The sequence below is a fragment of the Caenorhabditis remanei genome, chromosome III, assembly GCF_010183535.1.
Source record: "Caenorhabditis remanei strain PX506 chromosome III, whole genome shotgun sequence".
NCBI lineage: Eukaryota > Metazoa > Nematoda > Chromadorea > Rhabditida > Rhabditidae > Caenorhabditis > Caenorhabditis remanei.
In genome coordinates, this window is record NC_071330.1 from 10,387,392 (window position 1) to 10,406,623 (window position 19,232).

At 36.6% G+C, this 19,232-nt stretch overlaps 5 protein-coding genes across 5 annotated transcripts; 2 read left to right on the top strand and 3 right to left on the bottom strand.

Annotated features, from left to right (window-relative positions):
* Positions 1-340: 340 nt before the first annotated feature.
* GCK72_010532 (uncharacterized protein) lies at positions 341-1,140 on the top strand (the record flags this gene model as incomplete). The annotated part of the gene is made up of 3 exons (XM_003110656.2): positions 341-478; positions 659-839; positions 887-1,140. 3 exons carry the CDS (start codon positions 341-343, stop codon positions 1,138-1,140), a joined length of 573 nt encoding a protein of 190 aa, XP_003110704.2.
* Positions 1,141-1,281: 141 nt separating this feature from the next.
* GCK72_010533 (uncharacterized protein) lies at positions 1,282-4,174 on the top strand (the record flags this gene model as incomplete). Its single annotated transcript, XM_053727917.1, has 10 exons — positions 1,282-1,308; positions 1,354-1,811; positions 1,875-2,011; positions 2,058-2,297; positions 2,342-2,478; positions 2,523-3,035; positions 3,080-3,256; positions 3,299-3,591; positions 3,639-3,980; positions 4,027-4,174. The coding sequence occupies 10 exons, from the start codon at positions 1,282-1,284 to the stop codon at positions 4,172-4,174; spliced, it is 2,472 nt and encodes an 823-aa protein (XP_053587494.1).
* A 110-nt stretch (positions 4,175-4,284) lies between these two features.
* GCK72_010534 (uncharacterized protein) lies at positions 4,285-4,850 on the bottom strand (the record flags this gene model as incomplete). The annotated part of the gene is made up of 2 exons (XM_003110818.2): positions 4,285-4,467; positions 4,512-4,850. The coding sequence occupies 2 exons, from the start codon at positions 4,848-4,850 to the stop codon at positions 4,285-4,287; spliced, it is 522 nt and encodes a 173-aa protein (XP_003110866.2).
* A 981-nt stretch (positions 4,851-5,831) lies between these two features.
* Positions 5,832-6,424, bottom strand: GCK72_010535 (uncharacterized protein; the record flags this gene model as incomplete). Its single annotated transcript, XM_003110956.2, has 3 exons — positions 5,832-5,915; positions 5,965-6,366; positions 6,416-6,424. 3 exons carry the CDS (start codon positions 6,422-6,424, stop codon positions 5,832-5,834), a joined length of 495 nt encoding a protein of 164 aa, XP_003111004.2.
* A 1,133-nt stretch (positions 6,425-7,557) lies between these two features.
* Positions 7,558-9,932, bottom strand: GCK72_010536 (uncharacterized protein; the record flags this gene model as incomplete). Its single annotated transcript, XM_003110804.2, has 5 exons — positions 7,558-7,638; positions 7,716-7,863; positions 7,913-8,231; positions 9,450-9,565; positions 9,856-9,932. 5 exons carry the CDS (start codon positions 9,930-9,932, stop codon positions 7,558-7,560), a joined length of 741 nt encoding a protein of 246 aa, XP_003110852.1.
* Between the last annotated feature and the right edge of the window lie 9,300 nt (positions 9,933-19,232).

Genomic DNA, 19,232 nt, shown 5'->3' on the forward strand with positions numbered 1-19,232 from the left:
AATGGCAATCATCAATATTTGGATTTTTCCTCTATTGATATCTTTATATTCTATTATTTGTCTACTTGTTTGGTGGGTTTATGTTCAATCTAATCTTAAATTCGCATTTTTTTCAGTGTTATATTATCGATTACTTCTAAACATTTTCCCGGTCATTGGCCTTACTTGAGGTTTGAAATTTAATATTTTTCCTGAATCCTAATCTCCGATTTTCCAGTGACTTCACCAAGTACATACCTGCCAAAAATGCATACACTATAATGACAAATCACATACTTCTTTTACGTAAAAAATGTATTTTTAGGTTAAAAAATAAGTTGAATTTACAGTTTCTGTATGGATGTATCTGAAGTATCGAGAGCTGAAATCATTTTTCCGTCAAGCTGATGTTCCAGCATTGTTCATAAAAGCGAGTCGAGTGAATCTATTCATTGGGCTTGCTGCACTCACGTCTTATCAGTTGGCTGTCAACTTTCCGGTGAATTTGAATTATTTTCATTAGTCTCAGAATACAATGGACAGCTTAATAGTTACTCTTCCTTTAAAAAAGGAAATCTAGACTACTGTTTCTTCCTTGCGTATCAGTGGTAAATCGAGCGTTACTTTTAGTTGAGATTACTGTAGGATTACTGTAGTTTTAAGAACTTCAATATTCCAGGCTACGAAAATCAACCACGTGGCTCTGATTGGCAACAAACTCTCCCTTGTTCTTGCTAATCTTTACATATGGTTTCATGCATTTCTTTCATTGAAAATTCATGATGCAAATGTCCCCAGATGGATACTTTTTCTAATCAGAATATCTCTCGCATTTGTTGTGTTTTCATTAGCAGCTGCAAGTGAGTTTATTCGTTTCCTCAAACCAAAAAATTATATTTTTCTACAGTGATCCAAGCGAATTGGGTTCCTGATCCAGCGAAACAGTATGTGGCAATCGATGCAATTTACGAGTGGTGTTGTTACTTTGCATTCTCTGTTTTCCTTCTCACAGATGCTTTCGAATTTCGGTTCATGGTGTTCAAACCACCGAAACTGATTATTCGTGGATGTACTGGATATAATGAACGAGTTTTTGAATCGAGCGATGCTTCAGAAGACGAGGAAACTCTACCGCCACTATCACAAAGATACGTGAATTAGTCTTGTTTTGAATTTCCACGTGATCTCTTTTTTTCGATGAAATTTCCGTGTTGTTTACGATAATAAAAATAATAAGTTCCACGTTGTTTCGTGAAGATAAGTCTTCTAGCTTCTCAAAAAGTTCAGTTTCCTCCCATCGATATGTCCAAAACACCACCAGGAGAACAGGTAACAAGAATTCACCGTTTAGTGTCACATCGACAACGTCTTCAGGGAATTGTCGTAAGGAGAAATGAAGTATTTCTTCTCCCAACCAGATTGATTCCTTCATCGAAAGATTTGGAAGAAGATTTGAGTGATGTTTCTTTAGAAGAAGGCATAGTTGAAACTGCTGATATAGATGAACTAATGATGATTGACCATCTTGAGAAAACTAGAGAAAAGAAAAATGAAAAAGGGAAAAGAAGAGTAGAAGATAATAGAGTGAATACTATAAATACACTTGACCAACTCTGCGAACTTTATGGATACGATGTGGATGGAAGAGATTTTCCAGATGACGTTCTGTTCGATTCATTCAATGAAGCTTCTGCTTTTTCGCAACCAATTTTTTGTGGAGAATCTCACGAAATTGAGTGTGTTGCTCTGTGGGATTATTTTGGAGGAGATAATTATGATGACTTGAATGTTCATGCTGGAGATTCTATCAATGTAATCGCAGAAGAATATCAGTGAGTGAAAATTACATCGACAGTGCCACTCTGATTTCTCTGTTATAATTTCCTATCTTTCAGAGTTCGAGTAGTTGACAAAAACTATATGCGGATGCCATTCCAATGGTCTCTTGCTCGTTGGATGACTGAACGAAACGTCAATACTTATCTTGGATTGATCCCTTCTCATTACATTGTATCTCGCCAGTTCTATGAGGGTATATCATCTCTCACTTCTCTTCAAACGTTTTTTTCTCTTTCTAGATCATCCCCTTCTATTCAAATGGCCTGTCTGGTATCATGGAAGTGCTGAAGTTCATGAAGTTCTTCACAAACTATACAGTGATCGTTCTGCTCTTTGTCCTGGACTATTTGCGATATTCTCTCCTGTCTGGCTAAACATTGATCTAGAAGAACATCGTTGTTTCTTTCTGATGATCTTAATAGAACGAGATCAACATCATGATGATGAGCTGAGAGAATTAATTGAAATTGAGAGAGGAAGTAAGGATAATTAGAAGCTTTCGGAGAATCATTCAAATCTTCAGACTACGGAATCATGGTGAACTCCATCAATCACTTTTTCGGGGAGATGCTTCCAGAAAATGAACAACCAGAAAAATCAGATGCGACCGAGTTTATTGAATTCATGTCAGAGATTGAAACGACTCCGTTCGAACCAGCGGTATGTTTTCTAATATCTCTTAATTTGAAATCAAATAATTTTAGGTTGTTCCAATTCATCGTTCTCCTCTTGGACATTATGAATTAATGGGCAATAGATACGAGACTCTGTACGATCTAGTTCATCATCTGTCCACTCATCGTTCTGCACTTCCACATAAACTCGTCTACTGTAGATCATCTCCACTTGTTGTCGGTCGGAACGTAGTTCCCCCACCAACTCCAAAATTTCGAAAAGACTTACGATGCCAGCCAATGATTATTGAACAATGGGCAGCAACTCATTTTGATGAAGTGACACGTAGAGTGGAATGTGGTGAGAAGACACTCTTCGCCACTAAAGTTCTGTTCGACATCGAGAAAAGAAGTCACGAAGCTATTGCGAATCGATTGAATCTCGGAGATCCTGAAAAGGCAGCAATGGCATCTTACATGAAAACCCTTGACATACCAAGATCTCCTGATGACGACAGCGTGGAAACAGGAAAGAAAAGATGCCCTCCTCATGAGACTGCAATCAGAATAAACTCTCTATTTTATATCGACGAAACCCAGATTGTGAGTTCTTCTTTTCATTTTCCTAATGCATTGTTTTTAAGGAGTTTGACTGTCGTTCGGGAAAAGACACACTTGGAAAAGGAGCATTTGGTGTCGTAAAAAAAGGGAATTTGGTTCGAAACTCGGAGGATAGAGTGCCAGTTGCTGTGAAACAATTGGCATTGAAAGAGAATGAAAGTGATGAGAGACATCCTGCATTCACTGAAATGGAAATTCTTGAGGTTTGAGGCTAATCGAGACTATGTCAGCATAAAAATGTTCAGATGGTTTCCCATCCGAATATCGTTGAGTATTATGGATTTTCAATGATTTCTGGCTCAATGAATGGAGTTTCCAGTGCAATCACTCTCAATCTCGTTTTCGAATTAATGGAAACATCACTTGACAAGTTCATTGATAAAATAGATGCGATTCTTTCGGAGAATGAACAACTCGATATTCTCTCTCAGATCTGTCGTGGAATGAGCTTCCTGCATACAAGAACACCATCAATTGTTCATGGAGATCTTGCAGCTAGAAACGTTCTTCTGAAAAAGCATCCAGTTTATTGGAAGAAGTTCGTTTTCTGTAAAGATCCGGCTTCGTTCAGTCAATCAATTTCAGATATATCTGCAAAATCACTGATTTGGGTCTTGCAAAACCATGTCTTGATGAACTGCATACACAATACGACGATCCAACAAAGATTCCGTTCAAATGGATGCCTCCAGAAGTGCTTTCGAGTAGGACACTGTCTCTAAAAACTGATATTTGGGCATTTGGAATAGTCTGCTTCGAAGTCTGCACAAAAATGGGAGAACCGTATGGAATTATAAATGCATCGACTCTCTATCAGTACTTGAATGATGGTTTCCGTCATTATGAACTTCCGAATATGTCGGAGACAATCTATGACGTTGCACTGGATTGTATGAGATATCATCCGTCTGATAGACCGACTTTCGGGTTCGATTTAATCTATCAAACTGGATGAGAACTGTATTATTTTCAGAGAATTGGTTGACCGTTTTCTTGATAGTATAATTGAAATGGATGGAGAAGATGAGGTGAAAATGAAGCAGAGAGAGAAAGTGACTTCCGAGAAGCAGAGAAAAGAGAGAATGGCAAACAACCATAAGAAATTACATGATAATGAGTAGATTTCATCTGTAGTTTTAAATATTTATTGAACTGAGCACATAATTTACAAAAATAAATATAACAGTTGTTTGAGCCTTATAATTTATGTGATAGACAGAATATTAAAAAATTAGTTATATTCGTTCAATGAAAATATTTGACAGAAATGATTTTCTTTGCGAATTGCGCAGTTTTTGGTTCCAGCTGGAGCAGAATAAGCAGTCAATCCATGGGTGCACATCACGAAGAATTCATCCGAGGGTAGGGATGCGCGGATCGATAAAAGAGAATCAGATGGAGTCGATTTCATGTTCTGAAAGAAGTTAAGATTCACATTTTGATACTCTGAGATCATACCTTTTCTAGAGCACTTTTCATCTCTTCGTTATTACATTCCAAGTTACTATCCATATTAAGAATTCCTTCAATTGCTGGCTCCTCAGCCGATCTCTTCTTTCTTCCACAACCACATCCACACATTGGAGGTGGTGGAGGAGGAGGTGGAGGTGGGGGAGCACATCCACACACTGGAGGTGGACAACATGATGGAGGTGGTGGGGGTGGAGGAGGTGCACATCCACAAGATGGTGGAGGTGGTGGTGGAGCACAACCTCCACCTCCTCCACCACCAGCCATTGGGAATAAAAATGCAGATGATGAAGCAACAAAAATAGAGAGAAGAGTGAGACGAAGCATTCTGCTGATGATTATTCTGAAAGAAGAGGATATGTGGTTGGACTGGATCTCTTTTATAAGATTGGAGAGGGTGTTATTCACGATTGTAAATATTTATAGTCGAATAGTACAAGACAAGAAAACGGCGGTTTAATGACTGCCACGTCATCTGGCAGCTAGCTGAGAAATGGAAAAATACTGATGTTCAACAGATCGAGAAGAAGACGAAGGCGTTCTTCTAGATGAAGAAGGCGCTGGAATTGATGGGATTACAAACCTTCCTTCTACTTCTTATATAGTGTCCTTCAAGATCCCGTTCCTTGATTTATCTGGAACCGAGTATGCATATAATTCGGCTACTTTACCCGTTCTTTCCTCCTTTGTTATGTCATCCCTCCAGTTTTTCTCACTTTGCGAATTAGGTCACTACTATGTAATATCCCTCACAACAAACAAGTATCACAAATTTGTCTTCTTTTAGTCTAAGATTCAGATTTGATTGTGTTGACTAAACGCTGCTGCTCAACAACTGGAATTTCCGGTTTATTTGAGATTTTTTTGTTGGATAGGGGGAGAGCCAGACAATATGAGCAGGTCAAACAAACAATTTGTGTACAGTTTATGTCAAATATTTGAAATTGAGAATGAAGTAGAACGAGACGTGAAACTGATCCTTCAGAGAAGTCAAACTGTGCTTTGAACCACGACAATAGGTACAATTTTTAGCGTGAAGCATTTCATGAAGCTGGTTTTCATAGACCTATACTTTGCGTTTATCAACTTTAAACTTTTTTGTTAAGCCAAAATCGAACTCTTGTTGATACCGAACATCTGATAGAATGGGATATCAAATCAAAGATACCCTATCACCTTTTTGTTTTTGCTCTTTGACTTCGCCAAGTTGATTGCGCTTTTTTCATAACCGAGTCTCACGCTTCTGAATAATGACAAGTTTTTCACAAAAACTTTATTCAAAAATAAAAAATAAAGAGATCTATTCCACTACTTCTTTGTATCTGCTTGCTCGGCAATCTTCTTCAACTCATCTGGAGTCATATCAGCGCAATTCTCGTATCCGTTATCGTCCTGAAATACTTTTTTAGTACAAACCGCAAGCATAAGTCGACTGTTTTACCCCATCTTTCTTCTCTTCTCCCTTTTTCGATTTTTGAGACTTTTTGGATTTCTTCTCCGATTTCTTCGACTTCTCCTTTGGTTTCTCTTCCATCTTTGATTTCTCTTTTGATTTCTCCTTTGATTTCTCAACCGGAGGAACTGGAGCTGGAGCTTCTTCTTTCTTTGGAGCAGCTTCAGCTTCAGCTGGTTTTGGAGATTCAGTTGGATTGAGTTGAACTGATTTCACGGGTGTAGCCGTACTTTGAACAGTTTCTGAACTCTTTCTACTTGTCTCCTTGCTCTTCATTGCTTTCTTTTTTCCACATCCTGTTGACATGATCACAACAAGAAAGATGAAAAGGTTGAAGAAGTGGAGAAGATGAAAGATGACATAGTTGAACGAAGAAGATGAGACTTCCAACTGGAATAATTTCAGAATTTCAGAATACTCTTATCAAAATAAAACTCACTTTCATCATGAAATCGTGTTCAATTCACCAAGGCTTCTAGATGTGGTTTCGTCGATTGTTGGGAATGAGAAGAATTATTTGGAACTGCTTCTTTTTATTGTTTACGTGATTAAAAAAGAGAGATAACATCTCAAAAGTTTACGTAAAGTAGTATAAATGTTATGGAAAATGAGAGAACTCACGCTCGATTTTCAGATCATGATAGGAATGCTCTTTTAAGGAGTTTGATTGCTCTCATTTAATGAAGGCTTTACAGAAAAGTAGACATGTTGAACCAGATTATTTTGGTACATAGCTGGAAAGGTGACATTGTGTGGATTCTTCATATGCTTTCAGCGGATTCTGATTTATGAATCGGACTAGAAGGCAAAAGTACTCGGCCATATTTGATATTTTTGAATCCTAAAGAAGTCAACTTTCCAGCTTTTGTCTGAAAACTCCAACTCCCATTTGATTTGTTTCTAGATGCCACAAGTTTTAGTTTAAATCCTGTGCCGTTCAGTAGCCAACCTTTCTTTAGCCAGATGTCGGATTTTAGATAATATGTTCCAAATACTGAATCTTTGAAAACACAAATCTACAGCATCTACATTCACTGAAATCTGTTTTCAGTCGTAACGACTCATACTCATTTTTGATGATTCCCACATTCCCATTGTTTCATTTTTTCCCAATCCAAACCAGTTCTTGTTCAATGAAAACAACAACAACCGAGATCGTGAAAACATGTTTCATTGTGTCAACAGCTAAACCTACATAGTACAGAAAAAAGTATTATATGAGGAAACCACATTATGTACATGACAGAATTCGATTCATAATACTTTTCAGAGGGTCCAGAGAGACGGTGAATAATGAAAAGAATATAGAGATGGAAGGGGCAAATAGGAAACAGTTTCTTGTGTGCTTTTTGTGTGAAAGAGCAAGTTTTGGGAGGGAATTAAGTATAGATAAATAATGGAAAAGAGACAAAAACGGATAGAAAACGGAAAAGACATGATGGGATTTGGAAAAGGTAGAAAAAAGAATGAAGAGAGTGATACCCAAAACAAAAAGAAAAGAAATATATTGAGGGAAATGAAAAAAAATGACTAGAAAAGAAGTTGGAAAAACGAGTAAATGTTTGAGATGAGCCCAACTGATTATGCTGCAACTGTTACTGTTGTTGGGGATGTTGGTGGAGTTGTTACTGTTCGGCATTTCAATTCTCCGTCTTCATGAACCTGGAAAATTCAATTTGAACTAATGAAAATTGTTTCGAAATATGATTCAAATCAGAGCACATTTCGATTTCACTCACTTCAACAATATGTTCATCTCCATTTTCTACAGTTTTCGTTACAATTTTCTTTCCATCAACCACTTTTGTCGATGTTGAAGTTTTTCGTACTGTCGCGTTCTTTCCTGGTTCTGTTGGACTCGAAAATCTGATTACGGTCGAGAATGAGCTGAAATAAAAATATAAATCATCTGAATCTTTTCATAAAACCGACTTACTTTTTGTCATCTCTCTCCTTATTTTTGTTCTCATCGTAGAAAATGTGAACTCTGCTTGACGGGAATCGATGGTAATGATGTTTCGTCGTGAAATCCGCTGACCGTGGTGGATTCTTGAATGCGTATGAGTCGACATCGGGAAATGTGAAAGCGTCGTCGAAAAATACGTTCTCGAATGGATCCCGGTTTCCGAAGAACTCGCGAAAAATATCGAATGGCGAACGGAACATATCGTGACTGTGCATTCTGTATCCAGGTGTACTACGACGACGATGAAGTCCCGGATTCTCTGTTCGGTCGAGGTCGGCGCGTTTCTTTTCTGAAACAAAACAATTGTTTTGAACTGGGAATTTGAACTTTGATTGATAGTCTAGACATTGGTAATTTGATACGCCACCGGTGGAAAGTAATATTTCATTTTTGAAAATTGTGAAAAGGTGGAAAGAGAGGAAAACCTGAAACGGTGGAAAATGGAAATCCAAAACTGATATATTGCTGTCGCCTGAGTTTTACCGGTTTAAAAAAGTTCGATTGCAAGATTCAAAGTGCTGATAAAAGTTTCTTTTCTAAATCGGAAATTATAAGCTTTCAAATTTCAAACTGTTCATTATTTCCACAGGCAAAATATTATAGGTCCGATTCTTATTAAATTTGATTAGTGATTTAGAAAACTTTGAGAGGAAAAAACTGAACAGCAAAAAGCTTCTAAATCCTCAAAGATGAATCAATGATCGTCATCAGACCAAATGACTTCTTTGATGAGTTTATCACAACTACAGTTTTATCGAAACGATTAGATTGTTTTTTCTTCACTGCTCCCGAAACTTCTTAATTACGTCAGTTCATCTTTTGATTCTATTTGTTCTCACAATATCATATACTTTCTTTCCCATCTTTTTCTTCTTCTTATCCGTTCTTTAGTCGTGCCCATCTGCTTCTTCTTTCCCCTTCGACACTTCTTTTTTCAACAACTAATTGGCAAACTTCTCAAGAGCAGGTGCTTGAAAAGACACTGATTGTTACACAACAATACACTAGTTTTCACTTCTCTACGTCCCTCCGTTTCCATATTTCATTTGCTCTTTTCTTTCGTTTCGTTAAAATAATGAAAGAGAGAATCTCTCTGTAGTGTAATTGTAATAATTGTTTTTGTTTTCATTTGTTTTTTGTTGCATGTTCATCCGTCCGAAACCCAAATAAAATGGGCGATTGAATTGGATGTTTTTTGTTTTTTTTTCCGTATTGAGAAGTTTACACCGTCCTCAAAAAACAGGAAGGAATAAGTGTCTCGGTAAATAAACATGAATCTATTCATTTGCCTCCATGCTTTTGTTTTTCTGTTTGGGTAAGAAAGGAGAAAAATCAGTTTTCTATTCAGATTCTAGATTATTTCTGGTATGAACTGAAGTTCGAACTACAAAATAGATAGGGAATTTTTCAAGAATAAAACAGTTAACGACCAACGTAATAAACCCATAAAACATTTGGTTTCAGATTCGGTTTCTGATAAATTTCAGAAAAAAGAAAAGAGACTCACTATCGGTTAAAATTTCGTAGGCTTGAGCAATCTTTTTGAATTTTTGTTCGGCTTCTTCCTTCGATTTGTCGTCTGTGTGCTTGTCGGGATGCCATTTTAATGCAAGTTTACGATATCTGAAATATAATTGTTTAAAACAACTGGATCAGAATATTCTGAACTTAAAAAATTCTATATTTTCTGGTATCCTAGACAGATAGAAACAATATTTTATGTACACTGTTAAATTTCAGACATTGTTTGTTTTGTATGTACTTTTCGAAAGATCTTGTGCAATCAAAATGATACAAAAGTATACATTTTCCTTATGCAAACTTTGTCTTTTATATTTTTCCCTATTTTTAAGATCAAATTTTATCACTGAGACTCTACTAAAAAAATCAAGATCATATCAGAGTTCACTTACGCTTTCTTAATCTCGACATCATCTGAAGTTGAGGAAATACCAAGTGTCGTATATGGGGAATCTTCTCTTGGTGCCATCTTATTACCAAACCAATCGAGTTTACCTGTAAAAGTACGACGTCCTTTTTCTGTGAGCAGAGAGCAAAAAGGTGGCAAAAAGAGAAGAGACGAACGGGCGGTAGAGAGAAAAGGATAAGCTTCAATACCAACAGAAATGGAGATTTTTGCAGGAAATTTCAAAAAAAAAGACAGTAACCGAAAAAAGTGAAACGGAGGGGAGAGTAACATTCAGAGTAAAAGTTGTGTGAGTGGCGAGAAGGAGTGAAGCGGGAGGAGACGAAAAACCGGTCGATTATGCACAACTACCACACTTTTTTCTACATTTACTGACACTTTTTCAATTATTCTACTGGAATATTGAAGAGAAGAAATAGTACAAAATAATATTTTTCTGGCTCCTCTCCCCCTTTTTTTTTACTTTTTTTACACCGGAAACTTGATGCTCTTCCCATTTCTCCGTTTATTTGCATACACTTTTAAGGTTGTAACGTCTAAAAAAGTATAAAGTTGTACACGTTCAAAAAAAGTTTTTTGATGATATGATAATTGAATTCTCTAAAAAAAGCAGACGACGACGATTTTAGTTGACAGCAAACAACTTTGAATAATATTTTGGTAAATAAATGGAGAGGAGGAGCTGATAGAAGATAGATAAGAAACAGAAACGATCAAAGTTTTCTTCTCGAATTTTAAGTAATTATTAAATTTAAAAAAGAAAAAGATGATAAGAAAGTAGAAGTGCTGATGATGGAAAAAGAGTAAATAAACAAGAATAGGAAAGAGAAAACTGTGAAGTTAGTTAGTTCAAAATTGGTGGGCATGAGGTGGAAATTTCAGAAAATATGAAAAAATAGAGCATGCCATCGATTCAAAAATATAAAATAGAGGGCTTAAAAGTAGATTATGGTCAGAGTTAAAGGGTGGGGTGTGAAAGAATTTCAGAATTGCTTTTTGTTAAATGAAAACTGATGGCTTCGGGAGCAAGGCAACAGCAATTTGAAAATGTTTGGACTTTTTTTTTGTATGTTGCGGAGGTGTTCGAAAATGTTTTATAAAATAGAAAAGTCAATAAAGCCTAAAAAGTTTCAAAAACTTTGTAAAGTATCTGAAATGGAAAGAATCTGAGAACAGTAATTGATATATCCTACCCCAGAAACCAGAGAAAAAGAGAAAGTAGACATCTAAAACTAGGGACAGAATAGAGATGAAAGTCTATAAAACTTCAAATGACTGTCTATTTCCCTCATTTAGTGGAGTATGATTAACTGATTAATCAATTGAAAAACGAGGGGGCGAGACGAAAACTGCCGAGATAACAGGGGGGAGTGACGTGGCAATCAGATGAGGTGATTGTCGGTCAGTGTTTCAAATGGACAACACCTATAGACTACCACAAAAGAAAAAGAAGAAGAAGGGCAAATGAAAAGTTAAACTGGGTGGAGTAAAACGGCTATAAATTAATGAACAGAAACAAAAGAAAGTCTTCTTCTTCATCTTCTTCATTTCTTGACTTGAGAAAGAGTGTGTGTTTCGCCGAAAACACGATTCATCTCTGTGATCAGTCAGGACCCTGACAAGTGGAAATAGTTCACAAATTAAAGAGATTTAGACATATTACAGCAGAAACATGGAAAGATTTGGAAGCAATTCGTACTTGAAGGGTCACTAAGTGTATTAGTGATTATGATGGGTAAAAAAAGAAGAGAATTCGAATTTAATGATTCTGAAAAAGAGATAAGTTTCCGGTGGGGGCAGAAGAAAGACAGATGTCCGGCGAGATTATGAACACTTTCTCACTTTTTCATTCTCTCCGATTCTCTTCTTCTTCTTTGTTCGAAAACTTTCAACATCTGGCGCCCTCCTATTCCATAATTATTCGTTCATGTGACGACGACCGAAAGCTTAATTGCTTTATGACCTCCGACTAGATTTTTCATGCTTTTTGTGACGTGGAGTGAAGAAAAAAGAAGAGACAACTTTCCCCCAAATAACCTTAGTTTGAGAAAATAAATGAAGTGTATTAGGTCAAGTCAATAAGAATTACATCTTATGAAGTGAAAGAATAATTGGACTCAGAAAGAGAAAAGGGGTCAGAAAGGAAGTCATTGTGTACTAAATACGCGTCAGATCCTATCGGAACAGCTGTTTTCAGTTGTGTCTCCTCGTCTACCGCAAACTGACCTCTAAAACTTTTCCGCAATTCGAAGGGGAAGAAAAAGAAAACTGATTCATCTAATAGTTTAGGAAAAGAAGGGGGATTTAAATATATTTCCATTTTCTGGGTATTCTGAGTCATTGGATGAGGTTATAAAATTGACAATAAGGGGCGGGCAAGAAACATTTGAGAAGAGCTTCGACCTTCTCAGAAAATGGAGAGAGATTCAGGCAAGTTTTGGAAAAGGAAACTTTGGTCTGAAGCGAAAAAAGAAAAAAAATGTTGCAAAGTGTGTATATAGTAGCATCAATCTCCGAAAATATTCAAGCACGCATAATAATAATACGGGCGCTCTCTTCTCTTGCATAACTGATATTCTATACACATATGGTTATGAATAGAATCTTCTTCTGGGACACTTCTCTCTCGTTTTTCATTCCTTTCCGCGTTCCCTCTGTCAGCAAACACATCGTACCGCATCACCCCACCGTAAGTCTCGGATTGAAGAAAAGTACACAGTGAGGGAACATTCGAACAAACACACTTGGAATGTTGCCAAGAAAACTTTGGAAAAACGAAAGAAGAATCGAATTCGGAGGTCCGTTTTTGGTAGGTGTCTCACTGATTCAAGGTCATTTTACGAAGCGGAGAGGAGCGTCGGAGGCGTCGGCGGTCAATCAATCTGTCATGGAGAAGGGCTACGGCCAAGACAACGACGGCGACCACAGAATATGTTGAAAAAAAAGAACAAGATCACGCACCGAAGAATCTAGGCCATTCGATGAGAACATGGTACCACCTGGAGCACGGATTTCGAAACAGAGGGGATAATGATATGACGTGGAAAGAGACGAACGGTCAATAGGAAATGACGTTTGGTTTGGTCATAAGATGGATTAGAACCCACCGGCCAATGTGGACATTATGACGAATGGCGGAGAAAACGCGACCGCCAGAAACCGAAGCTGCTAACTAGGGTATTAGGTTCTAAGAAGGAGCGGAAAGACAAGATTCACTTTTTATGGAAATACAGACACACAGATAGACACTTGAAATGGAAAGAAAAGAATGAAGCTTTTTTGGGTTTCAAAAGTACCGACATATTTTCATCGAATAACGGAAGAAGGTGGAAACAACTGTTCATGACCCACTCAACCCATTCACCTCTTCCTTTTTCAATTGACCGGTTCTCAAGTATCTAAAACTGAAATAATGGACAATTGTGAGTGAGACAAGAGGTGAAACGGTGAAAAGAGAAAATGGAAAGTCATGACATGATGAGAACACATATTACTACTTTTCTGAATATATTCCGGCCGATACCAAACGGAAGTAATACGAGAGGAGGCGACGACGTGGAACGATTTGGGAAAGTAAAGAACTAATCGGATTGTGGGCGTTCAGAAGGGGCCAAAGGGATGGGAGTGGGTGGGAACTGGGGAAGAACTAGATACTGCGCGGTAAACTTCACGTTCGTCTTTGCACTTTTTCTCGCTTCCCCCCGGAACCACCGTGTTTTTTTGTGGTTTCCGTTAAGGGAAAAATGGCTAACTGTACGAAATGTACAATATAATTTTGGAAAGTAAAGGAAAAAGCAGAAAGAAGAACGAGAAATAGATGAGAAACTATTTCCCGTAGTTTATTAGTTTGTGGTGTTGTGGTCAAGGGCGTGTCCAGTTATATAATGCCATAAATGTCTCATTTTTTTCTTTGAAAATTTATTGGCGGAATCCATCGTTTAATTAACTTCATAGATTTCTATTTAGGTTAACTATGATAACCTAGTTAGTCTGTAATTTTCAAAAAATTTCATCTTACTGAATCTTCCATGAACTGGATCTTCTGGAAACGAGCAATTTGAAATTCAAAGTGCTCTTCGATTGAGCTAGAAATAATTTATCCTACAAAATTTTGAAAATGGATCTACTAAAAATTCTAAAATTGGTTAGGACCAATAACTAAGACAGATATCAAATCTTATGGAATCAAAATGATCTGAATATAAGGTTTTCAATGTGAAACACTTTCCTGGGCAAATAAAATCATTAGACTATTCAGAAAGTTGATTTTTGAGATTCTACAGCTCTGTTTATATGAACATGTGATCCAATCCGAACGGTCAATATTCAAAAAAAAAGGAAAAATATGTACTTCTAGAAGACTTTTCCTCCAGTGAAACAAGAGAAACAACTAGTCGTCACGCATTGGTGGAAAACGAGAAAAAGAATACAAAAAAGGAAAAAAAAGGAGAAACAACCGTAACTACCACATACATACATACAAAACCGCAAAAAGATTACAGGTTTGACTAGGAAGAAAAGAGAAAAGAATATTCAAGAAGGTAAAAGAAAGATGGCTTCTTACTGGACGAGACGCCTTGTTTCTCTTTTTCCAAGCGGTTAGCACCAAGCGGACGGCGAGCGCTCTCGTGCGTGAGCGCATAAACAGAAATAGTAGAGGAGTTGAGGAGAATCGAGTTATTTGAAACACGCCCCATCATCACACCGGACGGAACGGCAAACGCTTGAAACGGTATACGCCCGTAAACCGCACGCGCACACTTTTTGTTTAGAGGAATGCTCGAGAAGCTCCTTTTTTTGCTCTTTTACGCCAAAGACACGTGGAGAAAATCATCGAATTACGTTTGGCAAGTTGGGTGTGTGTAAAGAACGTTCAGAAACTAGACAGCTTAATTAATATAAAAGTGAAGGTGTGGTTTATCAGAGGAAATGTCAAAAGACGTTCTGATAATAGAAGAGAAAGACAAATATAGATATGTCATTACAGCTGAGAAGAGGCATCAATCAAGAATAGTTCGTTTGAAATAGAATGTTCTAAACAAGCCGACTTGATGAAAGAAATGAAATCTTCTTATGAGAATCTTAAGCTTTTCAAACAATTAGTTTCAAATTCCTACTGTAGTTGGCTTATCAGAATCAGACGTTTTAGGTTTGCTCTACTCAAAAAGTAGAAAAGCTTCGTACTGAAAACCCCCAGAAAACGTAAACCTGTTTGGTTGATAATTGAGAAATATCATTTTCTGAAGTTGAGCAAAAAATGTCAAAGTTCAGTTTTTCTACGCTGGATCATATCGGATTAAACCTTCTTCCCCCCGTGGAATCTTCTTCTTCTTCGTCCCATTCGTGCCGCCCGAAACCTTTTGCCGTTTACATCCTCTAATCACTCAATGTGTGTGTGATGAGATATATGATAGTGCTTGACGTTGATTCCACTCTCTTTTCACTTGTAATCGAGCGTCCGGCTGTTCACTTTTCTCTCAACATGTTTCTGCTAAAGACGCCAACTGCAATGAAGCCGACAACCGAAGAAACTGCGAACGAAAAACAAGAGAGAAAGAGAGAAAGTTGAGGAGGATTGTATGGGGCGAGAACTAAGAACAATTAGGATTTGAGAAGATGATGAAAAAAGAAGAATCAGATGAGAAACATCAGAAGTAGATCAAAGAGAAACATTAGGGACAAGCAGGTGTTAGTGAGATGGGGTACTGTATTTCAATCTGAACCATGAAGATGAATTAGGGTCAGATTCATCTGGATCAGTTTGACACATTTTGGAAGATTTTGAATATAAACACATTTGAAGGTAAATCTCTGTTTCGACAAATAACAACTATCTGAATTTGGGGAAGAGTCAGATGATCTGTGCACTTCAAAAAGAACTAGAACTCATCATGATTTCCCAAAACTAAAAATGGAAACATTAAACGAAAATCTGAGATAATCAGGATTTACTGCAGAACTGTTCCTACTGTTGAGTTCGGAATTGGAAAATGTTTAGATTTTAAAAACAAGTGAAAACTGGGCCATCGTTACATTTGTGAATCTTTCATATACATTTTAGGCTACAAATCAAAATGCCTATATACAAATCTGGAAATCAAATGTTTTGGCTCTCTTTAAAATAGACGACATCCTGAGAAGAATTCGATGATGGAATTCGTTTTCTGAGCAGTCACATGACCAAATTCTTCTAAATCTTCTGAACTTTTAGAATTCTTTCTTCTTCTTCTTCTTTCCTAAACTCAATTATATAATCGTGTCACTTTTTGTTCCATTTCCTACAAAAAACCAACAAAAAAGAGCAAAAAAAGAGAAGATGTCGTACTCAATCCTTAGTGTCAAACAAAAAACAACCAAAATATTATCCACCAGAGAGATCTCATCCTCTTTTTTCCTTCCAAAACTACTATATACTCTTCGGTCGAAAAATCAAGAAGTGTCGAAACCTGATAGTCGTTTATCCGTTTGAAGAAGGAAAAAAGAGGAAGAGATGAAGGAGAAAAAGTTAGTATATGTATGTGGATATTGATGTTTGAATATTTCATGAACAGAACAGAACATAAATGAGACAATCACACAGCGGGTAGTCCCAGTTATCAAAGAAAATCAAGTGAAATGACGGGAAAAAGAAGATGCAAATTGCACGAAATGCATGAAGATAGTCAACAGCTGATACGAGAATGAGCTCTCGTAGAAGAAAAAGAAAGAAGAAAATGAGAAGAAAAGAAGAAGAAATTGAAAAGAAAATGAGGCCAGATTTTAGTCGTAAACGAGAAGGAAGGAAGATTACACGAAAATTGGGTTCATGACAGATATTGAGTGCTAACCAACCCAATAAACCCAGTAAGACTCTTTTTTTTAACGTGTGAATCTAGTTTCGTTTAGAAAAAGACATAATTATACTAATCAATTGAGCCTTTGTTGATTTTATGTTTAGAAGGGTATTTGTATCCAGGTAAACGATTGGAACTCTTTGCTGAAGGGACAATTCCATTTTGGGAACTACAGTAACTCGAACAATAACACTGTTGTGGAAGTTAACTGGTAAGCGAACTGGTAAGCGAAATTTGTTTGAATCAAACTATTAGACACGCTAAAACCTTCTTCTCAGAACTGAAAAAACATACATATAGTCCTACGTTCTTCATTTCTGTTAAAACTGAGCCTGAATCAGCTAAATGTCGGTTTTCTTGCTCTAGAAAAGTCAAAATATTCGGCTCTGCATTATCGAAAGTTTTCACTGTGGGAACTTTTACTAAGTACAGTAGCGATCATAGGTGAGTACACCTGCATACTTTCATATGTATCTCAGCTGAAATAAGTCCGTTTTGCATAAACTTTTTTTTCAAAGATAGCTGAAACATTCAGCAATACGAAAATCGGTTTTTTGAAATAGTTCCAATTTTGATTTTTTTTGATAATCGATTTTTCCTGATCGTGATTTGAAAATTCAAAAAAAAAACTTTTTATTTTTCTCTTGGAGTTATTGAGTTTTTAATGTCAAAATGTTGGAAAACACTCAAATAAACAAAAAATTATGTTGAATCCGCATTCTACTTTTTGAGCATCGTGCCACAGCTCCAGAAGTCAAAAGTCGCGCCCTCGGGAAAATCATCAGCACTCTTCAAAAAATGCTTCAAATTAGTCGAAACATGTACCAACATGTGTGTCTTGAGTTTTTCTACAAATAAATATTAAAAAGTTACAATTTTAGAAAAATAATTTTTCAAATTTTTTTCACTCAAAGATTATTTTGATTCCCATTTTTTCCTAATTTCCGATATTTTCTCGCTATAAAACAAAGAAAGAATGCAGAAATGTCTTTGATTACGTGTGGAGAAACACTTTGAATCCTGTTTGTGAGACGTATGCTCGTTTTATAGCGAGAAAATATCGGAAATTAGGAAAAAATGGGAATCAAAAAAATCTTTGAGTGAAAAAAATTTGAAAAATTATTTTTCTAAAATTGTAACTTTTTAATATTTATTTGTAGAAAAACTCAAGACACACATGTTGGTACATGTTTCGACTAATTTGAAGCATTTTTTGAAGAGTTATGATGATTTTCCCGAGGGCGCGACTTTTGACTTCTGGAGCTGTGGCACGATGCTCAGAAAGTAGAATGCGGATTCAACATAATTTTTTGTTTATTTGAGTGTTTTCCAACATTTTGACATCAAAAACTCAATAACTCCAAGAGAAAAATAAAAAGTTTTTTTTTGAATTTTCAAATCACGATCAGGAAAAATCGATTATCAAAAAAAATCAAAATTGGAACTATTTCAAAAAACCGATTTTCGTATTGCTGAATGTTTCAGCTATCTTTGAAAAAAAAGTTTATGCAAAACGGACAGACTTCAGCTGAGATACATATGAAAGTATGCAGGTGTACTCACCTATGATCGCTACTGTATATTTTATAAAAATTAAAAGACAATCAGCGGAAAACTGGAAATCCTGGACTTCTCACTAATGAAAAACTACACAAACTCTTCAATTCAACCCCATCGTTTTATCCTTTTTCAGATTGCTCTTTCTATTCCCAGACGTCTCCCAAAAGTACAATTTCTGCATGTGACAAAATGGTTCGAACATCATTTTTGGAGTTTTCCCCTTTTCTATTTCTGTTCCAAAAAAGGCGAAAACTAACAAAGCTGGCAAAATACTACGTCAATTTTTGAACTTCCTGCTCTTTCCAGGTTCTCTTGAATTCCCAAAAGAGCAATTCTCAAATTCTACACATGACTCATTTTACTCACGTTTTTGACTCTTTTTTTGTTGAAAAAACACTCCGATTTGGGAAGTGAACAAGGGAAATGGTCCAGTTGGTAACCTGGTTTTCGAGTGCATCTTGATCTCTTTTCGATTCCCAAAAGGATTCAGAATAAGTGCAAATCTTGGCGTGTGACTAGAGTTCATCTAAAAGAAGGAGAAGAAGAAGAATGAGAATACAAAAAAGAGATTCTCGTTGTCTCTTCAGAATCAAAAATTAGTTTGGGTTGAGCTAAAGTGCACGTTGTTCGAGTGGCTCCTCAACAACTGGGACCTCTTTTCAAATATACACTCTCATCAAAAAACATTGAAAGGGGCAGTCCGCAAGATCCTCACTCGTAAAGTGACCACATCAAAGACGAAAAAAAAAGAAGGAAAAAAAATCGTATAGATGTCTTCTAAATGTCAGAAAAAAAGCATATCGAGAGAACAGAGAAGACGAAGAAATCGAGTGAAAGGCAAGGGGAATACTCAAGTGTCCGGAAATGGGGAGTGGTCAAGAAGATCTGGAAGAAAAAGAGAAATGTAGGGAAGAAAAAGGGAAAAAACAATAGGAAATGGGATAGTTCAAATTTTGATAATCAAAAAACA